This window comes from Corvus cornix, chromosome 1 (genome assembly GCF_000738735.6).
Source record: "Corvus cornix cornix isolate S_Up_H32 chromosome 1, ASM73873v5, whole genome shotgun sequence".
Lineage (NCBI taxonomy): Eukaryota > Metazoa > Chordata > Aves > Passeriformes > Corvidae > Corvus > Corvus cornix.
The window spans coordinates 28517845-28544725 of record NC_046332.1 but is presented as its reverse complement, the minus strand read 5'-3'; the positions used below and the strand labels follow the sequence as shown (position 1 = coordinate 28544725).

The following is a 26881-nucleotide window of genomic DNA, read 5'->3' as shown; positions in this document are numbered from 1 at the left end:
AAGGAAACACAGAAAATCAGAAGAAAAGTATGGAGAGTGAAGTGGGAAAACAGAAACTGAAAGCAGTTCTTAGCAAATTAGTATTCTTTTTATCCAGTCTCCTGTCAACCTCTTTCTCCCTGCAATTAGCACAGAGGGTTTTTTTTCTTTTGTAATGGTACATTTCTTCTCCAATATAATTTATTTTCTCTTATTCATCTTCCATTCCAGCTTCTGCTAATCATCATGACTGTTCCATTTGTAATTCTATGATCAATCACCTCTCACAGAATAGTATTTGCTCTTCTCCGTATCGAGCTGATAAGAATTTTTAAATGAGTGGGTCATAAAGCTAATTTTAAAGTGGAATTTTTACAAACATGCTATCGAATTTCTCATTTAGATGTCCTGAAATGAGGTGATGAAAGTTGAAAGATAACTGGGTTTCTGATTTCCTTGTCACTGTTTCTGTATGGTGTGTATAGAAAGGATATAGAGGGGATTCATTTTCATTGAACTTTTAAAAGATGTCTTCATTTTATTTTAAAAATTATTATTTGGTTTGGGGTTTTTTAACATCATAGATTTCATCCTTGTTTTGGAAGAGTTAGTAGATGGCTGAGGAAAAAGGAGGAGGCTGATTACATGAAGCAGAAAGGGAGAACGAAAGCAGTCAAAATACATAAATACATTAAGCCAAATTCTTTCAGATCATGGCTGCTTTGTATTTTCTAACACAAATCAGATAAAAACAAACACTGCAAAAACACTCATAAGAAAAAGATGTCTCCATTACAACTGACATAACATTCCAACTCAAGTTGTTTAAGCCTTTGGGGGAAAGTATCAGCCCTCTTTCTCTTACACTACTCTTATGGCAAAAATCAAGACTTATTTTTAAGTCAAGCCTTTCTAAATAATAAAGATGAAAAACATTTAAAGAGGAACAAACATGGGGAAAAAAATACCCTTTTCCCCAATTCTTGCTTTATTTTGGTTTTTTTGGGCATCATAACTTTGGACTCTCAGAAATTAGGAAATGTGTGTAGTAAGCATTCAAAGCAAAGTGATCCTTTTGATCAATGCTCCAGAAAAATCAAACACCTGGATGACTGCACCTCACCTTGCTGATCACCTTGCTGAGTAACAAACTACTTCTTTACTACTTTTGTAGCTCATTTTGCCACATACCTTAATTTACCACGGAAACACAGAGTTTCTTAGTTGGACATATTTTCAGTTTCTTTGCATTTCTGTGATCGTAAGAAAATCACCTTGCTTTGAATTACTCAAAATTTAATCTAAACAAGCCCATTCTCCTTGGGTTTCCTCGACATTTTCTGGATTGCTGTTACCACTGTGCATTAATTGATTCTATACTTGGTACCTGTACCAGTATGTTGTTCATTTACCAAAGTCTATGCTTCAATCAGGCTTCTGCATCGATGGCTTTAAGCTGTATCTATAGCCTTTAATAATCTATTGTGTTGTAACTTCTGTGCTGGATGTTAAACATCATCTCCAATTTGTCTTCTCTATTTTGTTCCACACCAAGTAGATGAACAGAGTTTGAGAGTCTTGAATTTTGTTTTTCCCCTCTGAACATCATGCTGGTGAAGATCTACACCACATACCAAATAAGTATTTGTGTTATTTGCTTTCTGATGTGTCATGCCAATTAACACAAGAAACATTTCAATTAAGCAATGACTTTCCAGCACTGCTATTATCCCCTGTTAGCACACTTTCTTCTGTTTCTCAAATGTTACTTTCCAGCAGAGAGCAGAAACCTTGTCATTTGGTATTGGTAGCCAACGTTATTGTTGGCAAAGATGAATATTTAGAGTAAATGGTCCAATTATTCTTTTCCATTCCTTTTTTTTTTTCCCCAAACAACTAAGAAAACAACAAATGTAATTGCAGTAATTATGATCAGTCTTTGGATTGTTCTTTCCCTGATACCAATTTTCATGATACTCGTGGGAGTGTGTATCTTTGTCAAGCACAACATCATCGTGTCTTGTCAAATGTGGTTGAAATTAAAGCAGTTGAAGCTACCGGGAAGGACTAACAGATGGGTGGCTAGAATAACCATAGAAACATTTTTCTTCCCTGCCTGCTTTACACAGAGCCAATCAAAGCTACCCAAAAGGTCATCAAGGAAAGGAATAAACCTCTGTCACCAGAGCTGTCCCTGAGGTGAACCTCTGAAGGAAGCACTCAAATTCTCTCAGGTAAAGCTGAGAAATCTGTCAACCCAAGTTATTCACATAATTCCGTAAGAATTCTAGCTTGTACTGCATAAGGAAACATAAAAATTAGTTATCTGCTGCTGACACCTGCCAACAGGGTCACTTGTGGAAGAGAAACTGAAAAAAAACCCTGTTTTTGTGGAGGAGACAGAGCTGAACAGGTTGGTGCTCATCAAGGCACAGAAGTGTCTTGGTCTCCACAGAACAGATGCCTTTCAAATTTCTGATGAAAAATGGAAACACCTAAAGCTCTGACATGCCTGTAAGATTAGGAATCAGCTGGGCAGTTCTCAGGATCTTTGCTTTGAACTTGGGTAATTTGAATTTTCCAGACCATTCTGCCTCTCCGTGCAGGTAGGTCCCTTTTCAGAGCTGTTTAGGAGATAGAATTAATGAACAAAGCTGCAACACTTACATTTTTCTTCTTGACTGGAAACACTTTCAAACCAATACTAAAGGCTACTGCGTATCTTCAAGTAAAAGGAGATGAACAGAGAGCCTAATGCTAGACACAGGCAGCTCTGCTCTGAGAAGCCACCATGTCACTTGGGCTAAGGAGGTACTCCAAAACGAAACACATCCAATTAACACAAACTTTAAAAACCCCAAACCTCAGAGCCCTGCCTCATTTGCAGAACAAGTATCAGCCAGCATGAACAGCAGCGATGGGTTTATCCTCATTCTTCACTGCTTCTCTGAAGTGCAGAGAATGTGTCCCCAGGGGCCTTGCTCAGCACAGTGAGTGTGGAAATGTCAGTATGAACCAAGGTAGCAGCCCCTTCTGGCTGGCCCATAGCCAGCCTTACAGAAGTAATATGCAGCACGCAATTTCATACGTTGCTCTCCATACATGTTTAAATTTTAATCCTTCTGTAGCCAGCATGTCACATGGGCACTGTCCTGGAGCATTAGAATACTATTAGATGTGCCATCTTCATGCTGTAGTTCCCTCCTTAACAGTGGGGAAGAAGAACCACGCCCAGAACTCCTCAAGAGTCAACCAGCAGATCACAACGCACCTTTCTCACCTCAGGGATGCTCCTGGTCCCCCTTTGCGGGGTGGACAAAACAAGAGCCTGCTCCAAACACCAGCACATGGGGGCAGTGGCAGCCCGGGAGTTTCAGGCTCCACTCTCCTTACCTGCCCCACCTCAGCTGTAGGGTATCAGGCTGGCAGCCCCAGAGGGTACAGCCAGGAGTGTACAGCCAGGTGGCTACACCCTTCTCCACCACAGCCATCGTACACTTGGTCACAGCCCTCACCAAGCATTTGGTTTGGAACAGCAGCAGCGGTCAGAGCCAGCCAGGAGGCATTGAGGCTGCTGTCTCCCTGTCACCCCTCTCCCCAAAAACCTAAGTGCACACCTCTGCCTTCTCATCCTTTGTCACTGTTTTTCCCCCCACAACCCATAAAGGATGAAGATTCTCCTTAGCCCTCCTTTGGCTGCTTATGCACTTACAGAAACATTTTTATTGCCTTTTATGGCAGTGGCCAGACTAAATTCTGGTTGGACTTTGGCCTTTCTAATTTTCCCTCTGCACAACCTCACAACATCCTTGTAGTCTTCCTAAATGGCCTGCCCCTTCTTCGAAAGGTGATACATTCTCTTTATTTCCTGAGTTTCAGACTAAGCTCTCTGTTCAGCCAGGCTGGTCTTCTTCCCCACCAGCTCATCCTTCAGCACATGGGGATGCCCTGCTTCTGCACCTTCAGGACATCCTCTTGAAGAATGCCCTTCCTGGACTCCTTTGCCCTTTAGGACTGCCTCTCAAGGGACTCTCTGAAAGTCTCCTAAACAAGCCAAACTCTGACCTCTGTAAGTCCAAGGTGGCAGTTCTGCTGATGCCCCTCCTTACTGCTCTGAGAATCAAAAGCTCTCTCATTTTGTGATGGCTATGCCCAAGACAGCCTCCAACCACCACATGACCCACAAGGCCTTCTCTGTTCACAAACAACAGAACCAGCAGGTGCCTTCCCTAGCTGGCTCACTCACCAGCTGTGTCAGGAAATTCTTACACACACTCCAGGAAACTCCTAGTCTGTTTCGTCTCTGCTGTATTATATTTCCAGCAGATATCTGGTAAGAGAAACTGTTCCCAATCCTAGAAAGTCACCACCAGGGCTTCAGGTGTCCTCACCAGACAGAGCTCCACAGTTCCCTAAGCAATTGGGGAAAATGACAAAGAGCTGCTGGCACTGAGACTGCAGGGGTTGAGCTCACCAGGCAGAGCTGCAGGCACTGAGTGCCCAGCCCTGCACCTGCTCAAGTGAGGCCACACCTCACCATCACATCCACCCCTAATCCCACCCTACAATTTTCCCTGCTGTCCCTGAGGGCATCCACACCTGCATGGGGTACTCACTGTTCACAAGGCTCCTCTAATCCCCCCAAGGGCTACCCCACTCCCTCTGTTGTTTGTCCTCATGTCAAGGGAACAGTCATCAGTCTCTGCCAGGTACACAAATCATTTGTTCAACCTCCTCCTTAAGCCCAAACATGGGCTTAACAACCCCTTAGACCCATGATACATGGTTGTAGGACCACTCATTGTCAGAAGACAAAGAGGAACCCTCGTGGCCAGTTTCTACTTCGAGTTAATTGCATGGACCATGGGGAATATCAGCTGAAAAAATCCTTCACCAAGCAGAAAGCACAAGTTTCTTCACAGGACTCCCCAAGTCATGCCTTTTCTGCAGTCAAAGGGAGACTGGCACACCACACATGACAGTCTTCTGTCTCCTCCAGAAACTTACTATTTTGATTCCAACTGCACTTCTCACATCTTTACTTGTACAGTTTCTATCCCAAGACCCACTAAATTCTGGGTCCTCTTTATCAGCTGTCCTGTTTCTCACCAAGCTGGCTATGTCCAGCTCCAGGAGTTACCCAGTTACCCAGTAACTAACAGCACCATTTCTAGTCCCATGCTCTGGGCAGGGCATCACTGGGCAGCATCTACCAGTTCCTGGATATCATGGGAACACAGGGGTGCTCTGCTCACTGTTCGCCCTTGGTTCCCTGTTTTCCAGGTTTTAGCCTCTTAGTCTGTTCTCTTTCCTTATTGTTTTCTTCTTCCTGCCCCCCCCCTCCCCCCCCCCCCCCCGTGATTGGGTTTTTCCTCTCTGGTTTCTTTTCTTCATTCTTTTCTTTTGGGAAGTGGTGGGAAAGGAGTTATTTAGTATTTGTTTGGGATCAGTATCAGCTTGTCCCTGAAGTGCATGTGTAAGAAAGACTATTCAAATAGGGGAAACAGCAGCGATATTTTCCCAGAATATTTGTCCTAGCCTGTCACAATTTACACCTCAAGTAGTTCCCAAGACAGACATTGCCTCTGTATTTAGTCATCTTTAAAGGATTCATCTGTTCACTTCTAAAATCAAAAAAAAGCCTTTTAGTACCCGTAGTATCCTATGTCAAGTACTTCCACAACTGAATTCTGTGTTACATGAGGAAGCGCTGACTTTTGCTTGAAACTTGCCACTTGCTAGTTTCATTTGATGTTTAGATTCTGCTTTGAAATTGATAATGAAATAGGCTTCCCTCATCATTTTCTCCATGCTGTTCCTATCCCAGAGAAAATTCATGATTTTATAGATACGTCATATCCTTAACCATCTCATTTCCATACTTGAGAAATCCCTGTCTATTTAAATGGCTCCTTTCATATTAACCACACGATACCCTTGATTGTCTTTGCTGCCCATTTCTAAATCTTTTCCAGTTTGATTATGGCCTTTCTGAAATGGGAATAGACCATTAGGGACAACACATTATATTCGAAGTAAGGGCACCGTATGAATATTTGCATAGTAAAATGCTGTTTCTCATTTTATTCTCTTATTCTTTTCCTAATTGCCAACATTTGGTTGGCATTTTTAGTGGTACTAAGCACTAAGCTACACATTATGACCCCAAGATCTCATTCCTGCATGGTAATAGTAAACTCAGAACCTCCATCATTGCAAATGAAACACTAGAAATGCTTTGCCTGTGTGCATCACTTTACATTTATCCACATCAAATTTCACCCATAATTTATGTCATTTGATACTGTGAAATCAAATGACCTAGTAATTCAATATTGTGAAATCCTTTTTCAATTCACCACATGCAGTTTTCTTCCTGCTCCCCCAAATGATTATTGTTATTATCATCATTTGTTACCTCATTATGTAACCCCCCCCCCCCTTCTTGATATCATTTATGGATATGCACAGATCTGAAAAAATATCCCTATGAAAAACTGATGTTCCATGATAATCCTTGTTTCCTATCTTTACCCAGCTACTTGAGGAACTTCTCTGATTCAACAGAGATTCATGTCTTTTAACAGCCTGGGGTGAGTGACCTTTACAAATGTGCTTTGCAAATCCAAGTGGACTATTGCCACTGGACCTCCTTTGTCAATATTGGTTGTTGACCCCTTCTAAGACTTATAAATTGTGATATCCACTGACAACAGCACGGTTAACTCTTTCTCAGTACATCTTATCTGTCCATGCATGTACTAATTCTGTTCTTCAGAGTAATGTTTATTAGCTTGCCTATCTTGTTTACTAGCTTACAGTTTTCCAGATCTCAAAATCATTTTAAAAACTGGCATCACATTATCTACCTTCCAATCTTCTTGTACCAAAGTAACTGGAAAACATTACAGATAACAATCTGCAGTTCAGCTCTTTCAGCCTCAAACTTCCCCAGAAACCTTGCATGAATACCATCTGACCACTTTTTCTTCTACCTGCTCTACAGCCTCACTGAGGCTTTGATTTGAAACTGATCCGATGCATCTCCAACAAGGAAAAGTTCCACTGGATAAAATTCCACAACTTTTTCCACAATGAACAGATACAAAATTGTTGGGATTTTGAGGCTGGGGGCAGAGGGTGGTGATGTTCTCCTATGGTCTTAATCTCTCTGAGTCACCTGAAGCCTCTTTAGTAGTAACACCCTGCACTAAGTCCTCCTAATCAATGCAAAAGTCAAGTTACTTGCCTTTTACAGGTTCTTTGAATAGCTCCTGAAGCAAACATTTAATGTGCAGCCTGTCGAGGTTCCTGCCTTCACAGCCTCTTTGATCTTCCTCTGGCTGTCACAGCCTTCTTTCACCATCCTGGCCAGCGAATGTAAGTGGTCAGTAGTATAAACCCTAAAATTCTCTTTCCCATGTGGAATGTCAATCCACATGCTCACCATTTGAGTCACCAAACTATTTTCTGCAGCATGCTTTAGAGATTTTGAACAGAAACTTTCCCCGTGAGCCACATCCGATCATCATCTACAAATACAACCACATTCATTCCAGAATATAAAAATTATGTTTCATTTAAAAGTCTAGTATACTCCTGGACTTGGGAATATGTAGCTTAAACTGACAGAGAAACATCCTGATTGTCTATTCTGACCCCCTTAAAATAAGAGAGGCTAAAGGTATTTCCTTTGTTAATTATACTTTCTGTTGCTGTGCTGGAACTAGAGCATTTTTTAAAATCTTGATTTTATTGTGTTCATGTGACAGAGGGCACAGTACAACTCTTAGTAAATTATCCCAATAGTTCAGTATTTTTACTGTTTGATTTTTGCCTCATTTCCAATCTGAATGTATCTGCCATCCTTCCATCACATCTTAACAGTTTTCTACTTCTAAGATCTACAAATCTGAAGAGTCAGATGACTCCAAGGTGTTTTTTTTCTTCTGTCAAACACTTAAAGACTGTCATCAAGTCACTTCTGTAAGTTTTTATTCATGGTTGTGTGTTTATTTTCTTGTCATTCTTCAGTTTTGCAGTATTTCTCAAAGTGATAATAATAGAATTAGACAAAGTAGATGAAAAATATTTTTTTTCACAAGTGCCAAATGCAGAGGAAAATATGCTTTTCTCTCCTCCTATTCAATATTCAAGATCAAGGAACCACATCAGCTTCCTTGGCTGCAGCATCTCAGTAGTAGCTGTTGATCTACTGATTACCACTTCCAATATCTATAAGCTTATTTAGTGTGACTGCTTTCTAACATAAGAGCTCTGCTCCTATAAACACTATTCACACTCTGCCATTAGATATATGAACTGATATTTGGTTAGATTGGAACACACACTGTCTGTCAGTTCTCAAAACGAATCAAACTGTTCCATATCAGTGATTCATCACTTTCATTTGTTACTGTCATTTTCAGCAGTTCTTCCAGTCGTTCCAGATACTACCAAGTTTATCAGTATTTTTGACCTCCCTCAGGATTTTGAACAGCATGTTCAAATCACATGGTGCTTGGTAAAATTAGAACCACAAGTTTTTCAACAATGATTCTTTGCTTGTTACTATTTTGCCATCTATTGAATTTAGATGCACTTAAAATGTACCGTACTCATATATTGCTAGTCAAAGAATAACGTGGTGCTAAGCTGGTTGCTAACTGATTAGAGGTTTTATCTTTTACCTATCTCATATTTTACCTCCATTACCACAATTGTAAGTAAAGGTACTTCTATCAGACAAGTGCTTGGTTGCAGGGAGTCTCATAAAGTCATGAAATTAAGTTAGCTTGACAGGCTCTGTTTTGTATAAGCCCATTCTCACTGGTATATTGTCCTTCTAATATTTTATTGGAAATTTTAACAAATTGATAAAATTAAATACATAGGTCATCTCACAAAACCTTTAGAGTTGTGCTAACACCCCAGCTTTTCACTTGAGACCTTCCTCACTACTTCAAGACTTTATAAAATAAAGCTCTGACTTTTTATCCCAAGTGCTTAAAAACTCATGAGTGTGAATTATCTTGAATTGGTTTTTCTAAGTATCAGTCTAAAATCACAGTTGTTTGCTGTTGGAGAGCATAACCTTATTAAATGAGCTGAAAACTATTTTTTCTACTTCCCCCCAAGAAAGCAGGCCTAAAATACTTATTGATTAGTTCACTTTTTCTGCTTCAATACACATCAGTCTATAGAATTAGGACTCCCAGTTCTGTCATGCCAATGAATTAATTACTTCCATCTTTTCATCAGCTCCTCTGTAATTTCTCTCATAATTCTTTCAATATTGCTGCCCATAAGAGTTCACAAAGTCAGAATGCTCTTCCTCAGTTCTGTTCCTCAAATCACATCTGTTGCACTGTACACACACACAAAAGTCTTAGGTCAATCAGCACCATGCCAAAGACCGTCTTCTGTTACTAATGACTGCTTTTGACACACACTTACCTTGCACACGTTTTTTTAGGACTCTTTCCTTATAAAGCCAGGCTTATGCAGTCATACTCCTTGCTAGCCTCTCCCCACCACAACTTTGAAACCAGTCACCTGTATTTCAGAAACCCTGACGAGAGAGGGAGGTCTCAGAGATCACCTGGATCACCTGTTTTGTACGCTCTTCAGGACAACTGGCTGCTAGGTCTGGGAGATGGTCTCCATTCAGAATCTTACTGGCAGAAACAAATTCTTATCCCTGAGCTCTTTACTTGAGTTTCTAAAAGTGATCATATTGAGAACTGCTCCAAAGAGGAAAAGCCAGACTGGGAAGAAATACAAGTAGTGAAGTGAGACCAACCACAAAGCAGTCTGATCTGGAAGGAAAGGCACGGCTTTGTCCCTGTGTTGTGTTTGTCTCTATCCCAAGTAAGAGAGGAACAAGATACCCAGATGCCCCTTTTCATGTATTCCCACTCTTTTACTCACATCACCTACAGTTTCTACATGGAGTTCTGTGCTCCTTCCCCTTCCACCTGTGTGCATGCAACTAAATGAAAATATCCCTACTTTCACAACTCAGTTTCCTTCTGCATTACCATTTCCTTTCTGAGGCTTCTCCCTCTCTTTATTCCTTTTCACTGACTCACTCAGATGTTGAAGGTGAAGGAGGGAGGAACTGGACACCTTGATATATACTTGACATGTGTGAGGTACGTATGCAGAGTGGATGTCTCACTTTTTCACACTCCAAGTGTGTAGACCACACTTGCCATTCCAGATCTCACTCCACACACCTACAGATCTGTGGGGGGCATAAGTAAGGAGAAAAATGCAGGGGATGTTTACTGCTTGCTCCAGCTGCTTTACCCCTCTCCTGTCAGCCTCCTACCATGCTCCCACTCTGCTGAATCTAAAGTGCCTGGATTAGGAGTGGGTGGTCTTTGGCTCCATCTCTCCTGCTGCGGGTGCTGTGAGCCACTCATTTACCCTCAGCATAGAACACCCAGTGGGAAAACAACGTAGGAAGTATGTACTCCTCCCTCTGACAGGACAATGAGCATTCCTTTGAAAGGGGAGCCCAGCAAGCCAGGTACCTGGCTTTGGCACACCACATCTGACACAGAGGCTGAAAAATTAAGAGCACTGCCTTTTCCAGACTGCATGGTCAGTGACTGATACTTGGTGCATGAGCCTAGCTGTCACTTGGGCTGTTTCTTGCAAAACTGCCAGACCAAAAACACATGGAGAGGATTTCAGGTGACAGCTGGGGTTATCACGGTGAGGAACTCTGTGACACATAGCACTCCCAGTAGTTAAAGGAAAGTGGTGATGAGGGAAACATATAGGAGTGTACTAATGACATGTAGAGACCTGGGGTCCTCTGGAGGCGCAAGGCTGAAGTAGTGGGTCCAGCCCGACTCAGAGAGGCAACCACTCCAGGCTTTAGCTCCTAAGCATAGGATCTAAAAGCATAGGATCCATGAAGGTTGGAAGGTGCCTCTCAAGTGCAAACTTCCTTTTCAAAGCAGAGTCAGCTACGAGGTTAGACCAGATTACTCAGTGCTTTATCCAGCCTGGTCTTGAAAACCTCAATGAATGGATACTGAAAAACCCCTCTGGGAAACCCCTTACAGTGCTTGACACTTTTCACAGTCAAAAAGTTTTTTCCTGACACCCAGTGTGAGCAACTCTAGTTTCTTTTCTCCCACACTCCGAAACTACTATTAGTTTTTAATGTCTTGGAATATTTTCCCACCATCTTACGTCACATTCACAAAACACGTTTGCTGCAGCCTTCTGTGTGAAGACGTGAGAGAAATCAGAGAAATCACTGGGAAAAAAGAGAGAGCAATCTTGAGCTTAACAGGCTTCAGCTTTCTATTAATTTAAATCCATTCAAGGAATTAAGAGAAACCTTGCCACACTAATCAGAACAGCCAGTGTTAGGAGACGTCTCAGCTGCAGTCAAAGGTACACTTGTAATGAATTCAGATACCTATGCAGAGCTGAAACCCTAAACTTTGCTAACTCAGTTACTGACCACAATCAAGCTGATCTTTGGCATTGAGTTGGTTGGTACTTAAATATCTACAAGTTCCTAGCTGGATTTTACAGCCTTAGCTGTCCAGCAACCTCAGTGAAAATTCTCCTGTACATTCGCTGAAACTGAGATGTGAGTCGCTAGGCAGCTCTCTAGGAACAATGACAGAGTATTGCCAATACACAGACCTGACCTTGTAGCCATTACCAGAGGAAGAAGCCTCCAGTTCTCATTGTGTAATTGCTACCATGCCTTGTTACACAAAGCACATGTATGACATTGACATGTGACTGGGTTCAGCTGTGGAGAAGATGATTGTATATCAAGTTAGTCTTTTAAGATCACTTTTCAGCTTTTTTCATACCTTAGGAAATCATAATATGATCACTGCCATTCTGGTGTCCTCTATAAGATTTAAAGATGCTCTATGACTATTTCAAATTATCACATATGGAGCTGCTCTGTTACGACCCTCTCAATTACTTTTCCCCAGGGAGAAATAACCAGAAAACTCATATTTAGGAAAGAAAATGTAAAGTTGCACATCACTAAACATGTGTAAGCTATGACATCTAACTAGATCATAGTAAAACATCCCTGCGGGAGATGAAGAAATCATGTGGCTTGCTTAAAATTGGAATGGAAAAAGGCCCGGAGCAAGCTCAGGGCACAATCCTGCACTGGCCCTTGTGTGGTGAATAAACTAAATGTGACTGATTATGACGTTTCTATCACTAATTAAAACCTCTTGAATTCTGAATTCAAAATCTGCTCCATGCAAATTCCAAGGTAAAACCAATACAAGCATAGCACTCCTTTCTCTAGGACCTACCTGGTCTTGGAAAGGCAATACAGAGCTTGCATGCTGAACTAATTCTGCAAAAATCTAACCAGATACACTTGGGAGAGAGAACACGAAGCTCTGCTCATGCTAGGGTGTTAGTTTCCAACCACATCCTAGAGCTCAGACCTAGTACTTCAAAGCACTGATTTCCCAGAATATGTCTGAAGAATCCTCTCAATAACTTCAGGAAGGCTGGAGCCAAAAATCTAGGCTGCCAGGTAAGAATTGTTCTGAACAAAATTCCTTAGGTGGAGGAGTCCAAATAAAACTCAAGGATCCCACCTTCACTAAATCCAGCCTCTAGGACTGAGAACAGAATAAGCCCCTTCTAAAGCAAAGCAGTGTAAAAGTTTCACACGAAGCAGGCATCAGGCACTACTACTACATTCATATCTGACTCCCACAGAGAACAGAATCATAGTTGTGCAATCCCCCTGAGCACACGCCTTCAAAACATGAGGGCAAGAAAAATTCCTCAGTTAACTGTACAAATAGGTCCCTAAAGTCCACCATGCTATCACCATCAAGAATGAACATATATCACGCCAACTAAAAATCACTATTATATGAGAAGTCAAATATCTGTACCATTAAGGTCTGTATTGAAGGACTGCAATTTGCAGACAAAGTAAATTTTCAGCTATCATCATCCCATCGACATTTTAATGCATAAATGCTATTTTATGTTTTCATCTATGCCCATGTAACTGTATGACATTTATAAATATATATATAAACATAAATATAATCTCATATGAGAACGACACTTGCAACAGCTCGGTTATACAAGAGGTTTTTTTGTAACACAGATTCCAAGTCACAAATCATAAAAACGCTGCCATGCCCAGGAACAAACACCTGTAGTTTGTATGACAGCTTAACCACATTTTGGAGTGGAGAGTGGATGTTACTAAATGCATGTTTGTTCTTTATTTCAGCTGCGTTGTGGGAAGACAGACCAAGAATTAACGCTGCCAGTTCAGACACACATCGATAAAAGGCATATTGATAATTACCCAGCTAACAGGATAATAATGTCCTCAGCAGTGTGAGTGTGTGGAGGGTAGGGGCAAGGCAGGAGATGAAGGCAATCCATGTCCTGATATGCTACAGAGACAGTGATCCAGGTGAGCTTGAAGAATCTCAGGGGAAATATTGCAGTGATCTTTGTCATGTGGACATTACAGAAGATGTAAGAGATTTCTCTAGGTCATGAGGACATTTGAGACTGCTAAGAGACATAGGCTAGATACAGGAATTAATTCCCAAAGTAGAAACTGGATTCTGTAGTTTAAAGTTTGCTGCTGCAGGAGTAGATGGTTCCCTGCAAGTGCTCACAAAGGGCTTTCCCACTGAGACAAGAAGTGTCACAACACCAGGCTTTGACAAAGTCCCTCAGATTTACTCTGGGGTGACACAGTCCCTCTGTTTGAGGTGGTGGTGCGATTCTGATGTCCTCAGAGGTCTCCTTTTTCCACAGATCCCTGTGTACTCTTGGGAGAGACAGAGTGGACCAGCCTGGGAGAGAGACGTTCCACTAAGCAAACTGTTTTGCTCTCAGAGATTCATTTGGCATATTGAATGACATACCCCATATAACTGATAGCTGTACCTGTGGTTTGCACAGAAAAGAAAATTTCCTGAAGGGAAGAAAGTGTGCCCAGAATGCTGTGTTTACCTGTAGATACCTGTGCTTAAAGATCAAGGGACCTCTTGGTATCTGCATGTGTGTAGGAGGGGAGAGCTGGGTCACATAGCTTGAAGGCTTGGGATCCTCTGGTTAAAAATGTTCATGGCGTGGCCCAGTGGAAGGATGCGATCCCTCCCCCTGTGTCCCCTCGCAATGGCTCTGCGAGAGGGAAGGGATTCAGTTTCGTTTGCTCTTCTCCATTGAAGTCTACGCAGGGGGAAGGGGCAGAGAAGAAGACGTGCAGATCATGCAACGTTATGTATCCTCGGATAACAATAAACCCTTACCGAGCAAAGGAGGCAGCCGCCGGCCGCCTGATCCTGCTTCGGGAGGCACGGCACGGCCCGCACCCACCCCCTTCTCCGGAGGCGCCGCACTGACCCACATGTTCCGCGACCTTTCGTCACGGGTGACACGGGCAGACGACCCCCGGCCCCGGGCACGTCCCGCCGCCCCGCTGCCAGCACCTAGGCCAGCGGCTCCGCGGAGCCCCGCACGCCGCGGGAGACCGAGGTGGGGAAGGGTCGCACGCAGCTAATGGCGCTGCATGGGCAGCGGGGAGGGGGGCTGCGAGGGGCGACCCGCCACCCGCCGTGCCGGGGGCTGCCGTGCCGGTACCGGGGCGGGGGCCGCGGCTGCCCGAGCATCCTCTGACGCCGTCCCCGCCAACGCCTTACCCACGGTGCGGGATCCGATGCAGCCCATCACTCCGGCGGGGCTCCGGGGAGAGGCGGCAGCCTCAGCAGCGAGTAGGCGGAGAAGGGAGGGAGCGGCGGAGGTCGGAAAGGAGCCGGTCCCTTCAGCGCGAAACGCCGGGGTGGCCCAGCGGGGACCGGCGCGGGGTCATGGTCAGGTAGGAGCGGGGGGTGCCCCCGCCGGGGCGAGGCGGGCGAGCGGGCGGGGAGCCCGCGGGCCAGGCTGTCATCTGCCCCCGCCGCGGTCCGCGCTTTGTTCCGCGCCCCGCGCGGCTCCCCGTCCGCGGCCGCGTCCCCCGCCGGTGCCGCCGCCGAGCCCCCGCGGCCCGCCCGCCCCCCGCTCCCGGCTCCCCGACGGGGGGCGGGCTGAGATTGGGTAAACAGCTCGGCCCGGCAGCGCCGCGCCGATTGGCTGCCGCCCTCCGCGGCCCGGGGAGGGGAGGCAGCGCCGGCCGGGCCGGGCCGCCCCTGTGCCCGCGGGGAGCGCGGGACGGGCCGGCGCGGGGCGGAGGCGAGAGTCCCCCGGCGGGCGGGCAGGCGGAACGGGACAGGTGTGGGCGGCGCGGGATGCGCACGGAGCGGGGGGGCGGTGCGGGGCCCCTCCCGCCCGCCGGGGGAGCGGGGCGGGGCGGGCACAGGTGAGCGGCGGGCGGTGCCGCAGGCCGGGAACGGAGGGGGGAGGCGGGTGGGCAGCGGACACGTCCCCGTAAGAGTAAAGCAAGTGGGGACGGGGAAAGGTGGGTAGGCAGCGGGCGCGTCTTCGTAAGAAGCAGTAGCAGCGAGAGGCGCTGGGGCTGGATGGATGGACGGATAGATGAATGGATGGAGGGAGGGAGGGATGGAGGCGGGGCGGGCGCGGTTTCCCGGTAACTACACTTGCGGACCGACTCGGTTACCGGCAGCCCCCAGCGGCCGCGTCGCGCCTCTCCCGGGGCGCGCCGGCGCGCTCCCGCGCGGCCGAGCCGGCCCGGCGCGGTGCCGGTGCCGGTGCGGTCCCGCCGCAGCCCTGCCCGCAGGCACTGCGGGAGCTGCCGAGGGGCAGGCGGCCCGCGGAGCGGCCCCAGCAGCGATGCGGCGGGAGGACGGTGGTTCAGCCCCGTCCGATCCGCCCCCGGGGCGGTCTGCGGGGCTCCGGGCCGCGGGACTCGGGCGTGCGGCGCCGCCCGGCCTCTGCCCCTGGCCCCGCATAGCCGTGAAGGAAGCAAGCCCAGCCCTGACGATGATCGCTGAGGCCTTTCCCACGTCCTCCCCGCTAACATGGCAGTGAGGAGTGATCTCTGCAGATGGAGGTGTGGTTAGGTCAGCTCCCTTCACAGCCCAAATTCTTCTCACCTGATGGCACCAGCAACAGGCACTGTCCTCCTGGCCCGCTTCCCCAGTACCACGGACTCTCCCCAGTCTGCTCCTTCCACCTCCACTCTCTGAAATGCTCAATTTCTTCCTGGCCCTTTGTGCTTCCTTCACCCAAAAACCCTCTTTAATCTAGCCAGCATCCTTCCACCCATCTCTAGTAATGGCAAATTGAATTTTGCTGACCCCTTGTGAGCCATTTTGATCTCATCCTCGTGCCTGGAAAATTCAGTTCTTGTCAGCATTGCTGAGAAGTTGCTCAAGACAGCTGATCAGTCTTCATTAACAGCAGTACCGTGGAATAGGTAAGTTCATTCATTTTTCCATTCACAATTTACGGTCAGCCTAAGGAAGGGAAATAAAATAAAGAAAAAAAGGACTTCAGGCAACATATTTTGCCTGACCCTCTGGAACAATAAGCAGGAAGTCTACTCAGAGAAAGTCAATTTACAGAATAAAATCTCTGTAGGAAAGACAAAGGCAGAAAAAAACCCCAAAACACTGTCTGAATATATGCAGCTATTTTATCTTATTCCTTCTTCATGATATTGAAGATATTACTATGTATGGTGAACATGACACTGCTGAAGTGTAAGAAATCATAGTCTCCTCCTCTCTGGTGCCTGAGGCCAGTCTGCTCTGGTGCTACAATGCTTATCACTGGGTACAATGCATCAGATCTCTGCTGAGGATGAAGTTTTTCCACAGTTCGAATTCTTTCTCTATTTCACTCATTCTACCTCCCCCATATATCTCCAAACCTATCAGTTTTCATCTCGTTTTTCTGAATGGCTTACTAAAGATGCTTTTCCCGACATGTCTACACTCTTCTAATCTAGGTTATAAAAATACTGGAAAACAATAGGCAGTATGTTAACCAGAGGTGTTCCACCATCTCTAAAAAGCAGATCTCCAGGGCTAAAAATGCAAGGAAAAGAGAAACAAAAGCAGACTGCAATGGCAAGAGTGGCATATTAAGACACGAGTCCTGTTTGGGGTAAATGTTTTGTAAATTAGTGGCTGCCCAGCTGTTGCCATCCACAGTCTCCGGTAGACTGATCGATCAGGACAGCTGTCCTCAGCAGTTTTACCAAACCCCACCAAACAGCATTTGCACCTCACGCTGGCCTGAGAAGATGTATTCCTGACACAGCTGTGGGCAATTTCTTTTCCTCTGTTCAGAGAGTCTGATTTCATTTTAATCCCCTTCTCCCTCTCACCCACCCACCCAATCTAAATCTGTTCCTCTGTGAACCTTCTTTCTGCACTGAGTGAACTCTGCTGTGGTTTCCTTTTCAGTGAAGATTTCAGACAAGTCAAACTGACTCTTCTTACTTTATTCCCCCTGAGCTTGTCTATCACTTTATCTCAAGCTCAAAGTCATATCCCAAGTCCTAGCAAATGCACATTTGGCTTTCCTTTCATTAAGCTACAATATCATCTACATCAGCCTGCCCTGACTTCTGCTTCAGGGTGTGATTCCACAGGCAAGTAAACAAGTCCTAGCACTTACCCTGCCTGAAAAGCTGCTTTCCAGTTCTTCATGGGTTTTTCTTCTGCTGCTTTAGTGAGGTGGTAGTTTACATAGGACCTGGCAAGCACCCATGCTGCTGCCAGACATGCACAGCAGAAAAAAATAACTGGACAGAAGGATTATACCCAAGTGTCGATTCATTCATTCCACAGAACTATTGGTCTGTCTTGTAGCTTTCTCACATGTCCTGATGCCACCAGCTCCCTCATTTTTTTAATTTGAAATCAATATCACTTAGCTGCTAGAAGCAATACCTGTCTAGGCACCTACAGCCGTGCTTCATCTGTCATTTTTAATATAGTCAGTTTAATGAAAGGATAGACTTCACCATCTTTTGGTTCTTAATCACACGTTTATTTATTATGTTTACGTAATATTATGTGTTATTTATATTTACATAAATCTCCATATTTAAAGTAAATTTCATTCTCATTAGAAGTTGAGAGGACTTTGTTAAGACTCAGCTTTCACCCTGTTGCTCAGCTCTTCTGTACAGTAGGTTCTATGCAATAGGGAATTAATAATCAGTGAACAGTTTATAGTTTTTATCAAGTCAATAACAAACTTTCTAAAATCAGTTAAAATATGTTTATCATATAGTACCATAAGAAAAGTAAGTATTTTACATTTTGAAGAAATACATGGTTTAATGAGAATATGATTTCATGAGAATTATCTCGTAGGAGGGAAGTGACAGGACTAAATCTCTGAACAAGGGACTGAAACAGAGCATAAATCTAACTGTCCCCCACACTTTCTGTCCTTGCTCTTCCTGAGCAACTGCTCACTTCCCACTGCTGCTGCAAGGAACTGGAGGTAAATGACAGAACATAAATGGTTTTGTTTTCTTTGAAATACACTTTTTGACAGGCTCTGGAAATTTTCTCTGAGCATTGTGGGTACTTTCTTAAACAATGAGGCACAATTTCATGTAGGAAATTGTGTACAAAATTTGCTTGATAAGTGCTGATTTAAATGCTGGTCTGAAAGATCTTTGTAAATTTAAGTTTTCATACAGGTTTGGGAGAGGGAGGTATTTAAATATCTAGAGAGAAACATGGATAGATCTTCTACATAGCTGGGTATTTCGGAAGGAAGGAGCAGTAGGAAACAGCCCCTTGCAACCTCCTAATTTATTTGTATGATGGGTGAAATTATGTGCCCCTCTGTTTATTGCAGAGCTGAAAACCTCCCCTTCCCCAGCCCCTGTTGTGAGGGGCATGCTGGCAAAAGGGAAGGAATGTTTGACTTGTGTTCTGTAGGTCACTGCTATTAGCAACCTCTGTTTGCAAAACAGAGCTTCAGTGCTGCCCAAACTAGGTCAAGGATGCTGCTGGAGGAAGTGCAACATAAAGATCCTCTGACTTTCTTCTTCCTCCATTCCTGCAGTTTTGCCGTGAATGCAACAGAGAAATTGAGATGCCGTAATCAAAAAGCATGTGGCAAGGACCCCCTCTTTCTGGGGTTTTATGCCAAGGTGAATTTGGAACAGACAAGGATCCATGCCTCCAATGGTCTCTTCCCCCCATGCCCTGAACACAGAATGAACAGAGTGGTCATTGTAAGTCTGGGCAGGGATGGGTGGGGAGGAAAACATAACTCCAGCAAAGCTAAAGATAGTCACCTTGTGACTGATAGAGTCACTAGCCTGATAGAGGGGCTGATAACAGCACATAGCAGAGCAGTTTTAGAACTAGTCTAGTTTTTAACAACTTGTTCTAAACCCACCCTGAGGCTTCCATCATACCCCTGAAGACCAGCTTACGCTGTAAATTGTTAACTGTTTGTATTTTAAGAGACAGCTGTTCAACAGTGTTCATGTTTTCCATAAGTCATTGATGAATCTATTAAAGCTGTTTTACCAGATGTTCCCTATATCTCTATATAGATATAAAGATCTTATAAATTATAAATACTGGAACAGCATCTTCCAAAGAAACACTGCTTATAAAATACAAAGCTATTGTCACTGTCTTACCTGCTGAGTAAATTTATTCTTTTCATCAATTAATTATCATGGATGCAGATGATATCACAGTAGGTAATGTGCCCCTGTCATCTGCCTTAGCTACCACTAAAACCAGCTAAAATGAAAAAAAACGCAGTATAAATCTTGCCAACTAACGTCCCACTTTCAAGTAAACATCACCAAGCACCAAATAATGCAAACTGTCTTCCTTTTGTCTATTCCTGTCCTCAGAGGTGTCATTGGCAACCATGTCTATCCTCCCACAAAAAGACTCTGGAAAATGAATGTCCACCGTCTCCTTCTCCAGTTCTTTTTAAAATCCTTACGCAATGTCTTGTGACCAGCTACTATCACAGAAAGACATGGAGAAATTTCCTACATGTTTCTTGCAAGATGTGTCTTCAGCTGTGGAAAATATGCAGAGGCCTATGAAGTTCATGAGTAGGAGATGTTTACAAAAATAGTATCTGTATCAGATCTATAGAGGCAGGAATCGTCCTCCAGGGACTGTTGCTCCAATATGCTTCACTGCTGGCCTCCTGCCACTGGCAGTTTGGATTCCCCAGTAAAAGCTACTTCTGGCAGAGATCTCAGTAATTGCTTCATAGAAGTAATGTAGTAGATGCCATAAGAGTTAATTCTACATCAAGCTGTATTAGCTACTGATAGGATTTTCATGTGGACCGAAAAGGAAATGAGATAGCAAAATGACTCATGCAGTTCTTCTTTCTTCAGAGCTCCTTTGCTGCAGAAGACAAACAGAAGGGTTTTTTTATGAGGTTTTAAAGAATGAAAAAAAGCAGTGCCGACATAGTTCAGATCCTGAAAGTGGTGCAACTTATCTCATGTAAGGGAAAGGCTGGGTCCTTTTAAGCTGGGAAAATATTTGAGGTTGTGTGAATCAACTGAAGGGACAACAGGTGGAGATAGGTAGGATATATTTACATTACATATGGTGATATAAGCTCATGCTTACCTACACTCACACCCTAGCAAACTTGATCTTGTTCTGCCTGTACCCAGAGACCATAAAAAACTTCAGGGGAGCACATTAGTTCAGTGCTGAGATAGAACTAATCAACCCACACCCTCAATAGTGCGTTTATCAAAAAATCCTCCTGGGTATGTTGTACCATATTGCTGAAGAGACATCCTGGTGAGCGCCAAAATATTTTCTCCTCTTCTCCACATGGTGAATTCTCAAATTGACCCGTGCTGCCATAGTAGAGACATGCTTGGGATATCCTGGCATCATCTATTGGAAACTGAGCATTTGACAGTGTCCCAAATAAAGGACAATCTTACTCAGAGGAATTAAATACTTTGATGTTAGCCAGATACCTTAAAAACACACTTATTTCAACAAAAGGTGAAATTAAAAAAAATATTTCTGAAACAAATTCGACTTTCTACAGTGGGGAAGTATGTGTTCCCAACACATATAGCCCAGGCAAGCAGTGGGCCAGCTGTAATCTAACAACAAACAGGACTCCCATGCATGCTTTGCTGCAAGAGCCCTGTTATGTGACCTCACTTAATTGGGCAGTATTTTATTAAAATGCCATCAGATTTGTGTGTAACACCTGGGTTTGAAGTACTGGTACACAAATAAATGTTCAATACTCAGTGTTCACCATTCTTTTCTCACCTTACCTTGATATTTGCCTCCCATTCGTTTTTCTTAAGAATTTGTAGCTTCATGGTTTTTCAGAACAACAGTAATGGTTTGCAGGTTTTTAGCAAGTGTAGTATTCTCTCAGCATCTTCATCCATGTTTGGTTTTTATCCAGAGTCATGCAAAAGTGTCATGCTGAGTTCTAGGATCTCATTTTTGTACAGTTCCCATTTCAAGACTTTACAGAAGACACAGGAAAGGAATTTACCATTTGGAACTGTGGTGGTGCAGCTTGCTCTGGTAGCATCTCCCCCACACCTTTGTAGCACACTGACCTACTGCATGTGACCATGCATCACCTGCCATTCGAGCAGGAGACCCAGCACTCTCTGGAACTGCAGCTCAGCACCAAAGAATTAGCAAGTCTAGGCTGCCTCATCTGTCACAAACTTCACCCACTCAGCAACACCATTCTGGCAAGTATCTTTCATAAATCCATTCTGCATCCTTGTATGTCCTTACCTTGTGTCTGAGCCAGCTAAATGCCTGCTCACACAGAGTGAGACTGGAGGTAGGCTGGGCCGTACTCTGAAATTCCAGTTTCTTCTGCCATGGCCTGGGGCTTTTCCAGCAGCAAGTGAAATGGGAAGATCAGTGAGTTCAGATAAGACACTCTTTCCCACTCCCTCCCTGTCAGGAAGAGCTCAGCAGATGCCAACATATGAGGAGGAAAAAAGAAAGAAACTTCAAGGAGTGTAAAAAAGGAATTTGTTGAACCTCTGGCAGTCACACTGAGAATGCGAAGGTTCCTCATCATCAGGTAGGTAGTGACAAGAGGGGAGGTCTGAGGAGGTTGCTTTGGAAAATCAAAAAGGCTACTTGATATGCATTCAAAAAGGACACGCCACCAATGACATAAATGTGAGATGTATATTAGGGTGCAAATATCTTTGGTGCAGTGTGAGTCTTATTTTGCCTTTTTTAAAACACTTACTTCATCCTCTACTGAATGTCTTGTTTCCCAGCAGTGAAGCATACAGCAGCTCCTTCTCCTAAATGTCAGTTGAATCTATACTAGTGGTGTTGCTCAAACTGCATTTTTAAAAATAATCTGCAAGCAGTTAATGTGCTTTTTAAATTCCCAGTGTTATGTAAAATGGCACAATATTTTTAGCCTTACAAAATATCAGTTGTCATCTCCTCACTCTCTCCCTTTCATATATTGGAGATGGGGGCCTAGAAGCTCAGAGACACTGTGGATACTAACTGTTTTAAAAATAAGGTGGGGAGTTTTTTTCTGCAACGTGGTTCTGGAGTTTTACAGATCTTAATAAAAACATACAAAAATACCCCAAACCTTAAAAGCAAGTCTGAACGAAGAAAAGTACTTCTTATTTTAAAAGCTACTGGTTCTGTCCTCGCTGCCAAATTTTAATGTCTGGAATAATGACAGTATAATGTATCCTGAAGCAAAATATCAACTTAAACTGTTCACTCGTGCACTGACATAATGGCCCTCATATTTTAAAAAATCTCCAGAAATTACTCTCTAGCATAGAGCACACAGCTGTTGTGAGTAGGCTCTGGCAAATCAACATTGACTCAAACTATTTTTGGAATCAAGTCAGGCCTGCTGCTGTTTCTGGAAGATGTGAATGCATCTACCTGCTCTGCTGTGCTGCAGTCCATAAGGAATATGGTGGGATCCAGAATGCTTCCTTCTGTGCTTATTTGGAGATGACCTTTCCATTCCCATCTGTTTACAAGTCTTCTGAGGTCTAATGTTTTTACCTGCTGGCAACCACCTTGATAAGCACATTTGGACCTTGCTGCTTTCTGTGTTCTCTACTGAAATTTGAGGAACAGGGTCTCAGAAGAGGCTGCCTCACTGCTTTTTCTTCTTGCTGTCATGCAACACTTGACATCCTGATGGCACTTCTGGCTGGGAGGCATCACCTATCAGCAGCAGCTCAGGAAAGAAGAGCCTCAGACTTGCTGGGATCATAGCTGATTCTTGAAAGAAATCCACCAATGCAGTTCAAGAGATGGCTACTAGAAGATCTTGGAATAATTATGTTTATTGTTGCAGCACACGGTCTGGGCAGGTACTATATATCAATACTGGGCTAAGGCAAAGGCTCTTAGCTTTCATCTGCTCTCACAGAAGGCTGCTCTTCCTTTCTATCTCCCCAAAATTTGTTTTAATCCACAGTAGGTAAGATAACGTCGTATCTTCCTATTTACCACTTCTTCCTCAGTTTACTGTCAGCTGGGAGAAAGAGTTGAAATTATTGTAGATGAGGAGAGTTCTGTTCTCAAGGTCCCTGGAGTCACATAAATAATTGCTATGTTTAGGAGAGTGGAATTCTTCAGGCACCAACTATGTAACTTGAAATTCCATTCCTTGCTTGGAGGTGCAGGGATTTGGAGAACAACAATTTCTGAGTCAAAAGCAAACACAAGTGGAGACTTGGACTCTGGTATAATCTGCTAAGACAGCAAAGCAGGATGCAGCGTACTGTAGGCTTCTCATCAGTGTAGACTGAAAGACAAAATGAATTCTGAGGCTAATGAGGGAGTCATTCCAGCCTCAAAACCAAGCCAGGGGCCTGAGAATATGCAACATTAAAGAGTAAAAAAGTCTACAATTTAGTGTGTCCCTCTAATCTTGACCGGAAGCTAAGGTCATTAAGTTGAATTTAGGCTTTTGGCACCAAAGGGCTGATATCTGTCTGCAGTGATATCATCTAAGAAGTTAGAGGCAATGAACAGTATCAACCAGACCTTCATCCATATTCTTCACAGATGAACTGTACCCTCTACCTTTCCCAGTCTCCTCCTTCAGGAAGACTCACTTGGCAGTGTGTAGTCTAGCCCCTGTGGAAAGCCTCCTTCTGAAACTTCAGAGGGAGTGGATACAGACAGTATCCCATATGTGTGTTTAAATTTGGACCTCTTGGCAGATTTCCTCTTTCTTGGATCAGGAGAAAATAGGAGCTATTTTTTACTGCATTGGAGAAATGCAGGCTGTCCAGTGTGTCCATAGCAAGTGACGAGTGGAACTAAGGCAGCTCATTCCCTTTTCAGGGTGTTACATCTGAGGTTGCACTGCTTGTCTGTACTTTGGATGTAATATGTGTCTTTTGCACAGTTTCAAATTTGACACACCCTTACACAGATCCACAATATTTTCTGGTTTAGTTCAAAACCAAATATAGCCCTCCTTTTTTACCAGACCTCTTTTTTTTTTTTAATGTATTCTTAAGATAGAGGCTTGATGACCACCTTGGGAGGAGAGAGTTTTGGAAAGTGTGGCCACAAAGGCTAAATAAACAGGAAGCAAAAGGATAAGTGCTGGTAGGACACAGTAATCCTTCTCATGGCATTGAACACTATGTACCAAGGTGTTGGGAAGAAGGCTGTTGGTGGGAAGCCCAGGAAAAGCAACACTGAAATAGCTTTGTAAACATCCCGTTCGTTTCCTTTGGCAGCAGCAAGTGTAACACTGTCTCTGAAACCATCAGTCGCTCTGTAGAAAATGGTTTAATAAGGCTTTCCTCATAACCTGAGCCTATTTTCATTAGCAACTTGATGAGATTCTGCTGGCTTAGTTTCTAGGCATCTTTCACTACCTGCTGCTCCCAACTTCTAGCCAGCACTGTCACAGACATTACCTGGGACTCAAGAATCCCAGGGAAGAAGTATATTTGCATGTTAAGCCTAAACACAGATGACCTTCACGTAGATTGCAGCTGGCCAAATGCATATCTAAAGTGGTTTACATGGAAACTGAAGTATTTTGGGTAAGGTTAAAGGCTCCAAATGACTTCTTTCATGAGCCATGAAAGCAAAGGGTCAGGAGGTTTGCCAAGTACTGTGGTCATCATGTTGACCTTAATCAAGGCAACTGAAGAATGCCTTGGTTGAAGGAAATACATGTCCAGAAATGTGCCGATAGTCATTGACATACTAATACAAGATGGAACACTTTTTGAGGACCTCTCCTGCGTTTTGAGCGATAGCTGTGGCTACTGATCTCTCAATATCACTTGGACTAGCTACAAAGCACTGGCAGTGGTGGCCTGTAACCACTACTACCCTGTTCTCCAGTCAGTGGCTTTCATACAGTGCTCAATAACTTTGCTGGATACAAAAGGAACTTAGCACAGATCTTTAGTAAGGCCTGTTACACCTTATATTTTCAACCTACTGGAAATCATACTCTGCTTGAAAACCAGCTCTCTCCCATAAGCTGTCACTTGTCACGGACTCCTAGCTGCCACTGGAAGGACAGTATCTCCACTGCAAGGCCCTGCTAATTTTCCTGAAAAACCCATGAAACAGTCAAAGATTTTTGTCTGGCCATTCTTTTATCAATACCATCAGTAAATTAACTAGCAAAGGTACTAGTAGCCACATGTACTAAACCTGGGAACTGCAGGATACTTCATATAGCCCCACACCTTTTGCTTTTGGATAACTGGAAAGCAAGGGCTTGGGGGGCTGCACCTCTTACAGCTGTACTCAAATGGTGGTTTACTGTGCAGCTTGTGGATAACATTTGGCCTTTTTTGGGGGGGGGAGGAAGCAGAGTGTTGGACCATATGCCTGTATTGTCTGGTTGGTTGGTTTGTTGCTTTGCTCCAGGGCCTTGCTTCCACGATCATCTACACTGTGTACATACTAGGTTTTGCCAGGACTCCAATCTGGAGTTAAATAATTACTTGGGTTTATGAGGCTGGTTTGCTGCAGGATCCACACCCTGTAGATAATGCAGGCATGGACTACACCAGGCTTCATTCTTCCTGACCAGAGCAATGTGCTTGTGTATTCCTAATGTGCTCACAAGTCCAGCATGCCCTGGCATACGCACAGCACACCTTTGTAGGCATGCTACAAAACATGGAGTTAGCAGTTTACAAAGCCTGTCCCTGCTTATTTGGCTACCTCAGTTTTTATGCAAGAAAATAGTAGCACTGGGGCAGACAGGTGCCATGTAGAGACTGGAGTGACCAGGATCCTGTCCCAGGTTAATGCTACTGAGACTGTAGCTTGGCATCTCTCTCCCTCCAGTTCCAAGCAGCTGCACCAGGTACTTCCCTGGGAAGCCACAACAGAACTTCTACTGTACGACATGGGAGGAGGCTCAGTATGAGATCAAGGGAGTTGAGAACCTGCTTTTGTCTCTCAGCTTTGTTACAGGGAGGATGGGGGGAAGAACCCTTTTCCCAGGAAACAACACCCTGCCCCCAACACATACACACACTGGAATTATTCCTGGGACTTTTTGTCTTAATTGCCGTGGATGGAGCACCCAGAAGTACCTATGTCTGATTACACTCGTTTGTAGGAAGGAGGATGGCTTGTTTGTGCCATGCTTACAACTCTACGTAAGTGAAGAAAGGAGACTTCTACCATGGGAGCGTGGTACTTGGGTGGAAAGAGGCTTGCAGCACACACAGGAACTCTTTAATTAGCAGCCTGACAGATGTGTTTCTTTGACAGTTCTGACAAGCAGTAGTATTTGCCACAGAACAGCCAAATAGGTCACCACTTGTCTTGCTGGTGGCAAGGGGTGGGGCATACAGTTGGGGAAGTGGTAAGGATGCCTTGGAATGTGGAAATGGCAGCTTTCCGAGCAGAATGGGCTCTGGCGGCCATCCATACTCAGCCACACACATGGGCATGCCCCAGGAGCCATCTCAGTTTTCCAGAGTTGC

The 26881-nt window shown here is 44.2% G+C and overlaps 2 protein-coding genes across 3 annotated transcripts in view; one reads left to right on the top strand and one right to left on the bottom strand.

Annotated features, from left to right (window-relative positions):
* Positions 1–14757, bottom strand: part of FAM131B (family with sequence similarity 131 member B) — a 32474-nt gene extending 17717 nt beyond the window's left edge. For both annotated transcript variants that reach the window (XM_039560944.1, XM_039560949.1), the window contains exon 1: positions 14676–14757. In XM_039560944.1, the coding sequence (XP_039416878.1) occupies positions 14676–14703 (28 nt within the window). In that variant the 5' untranslated portion in view covers positions 14704–14757. The remainder of the gene's footprint in view (positions 1–14675) is intronic.
* ZYX (zyxin) overlaps positions 14678–26881 on the top strand; it is a 29253-nt gene continuing 17049 nt past the window's right edge. The window contains 2 exon segments of the mRNA XM_039560909.1: positions 14678–14762; positions 14765–14851. Of these exon segments, the coding sequence (XP_039416843.1) occupies positions 14693–14762; positions 14765–14851 (157 nt within the window). The 5' untranslated portion in view covers positions 14678–14692.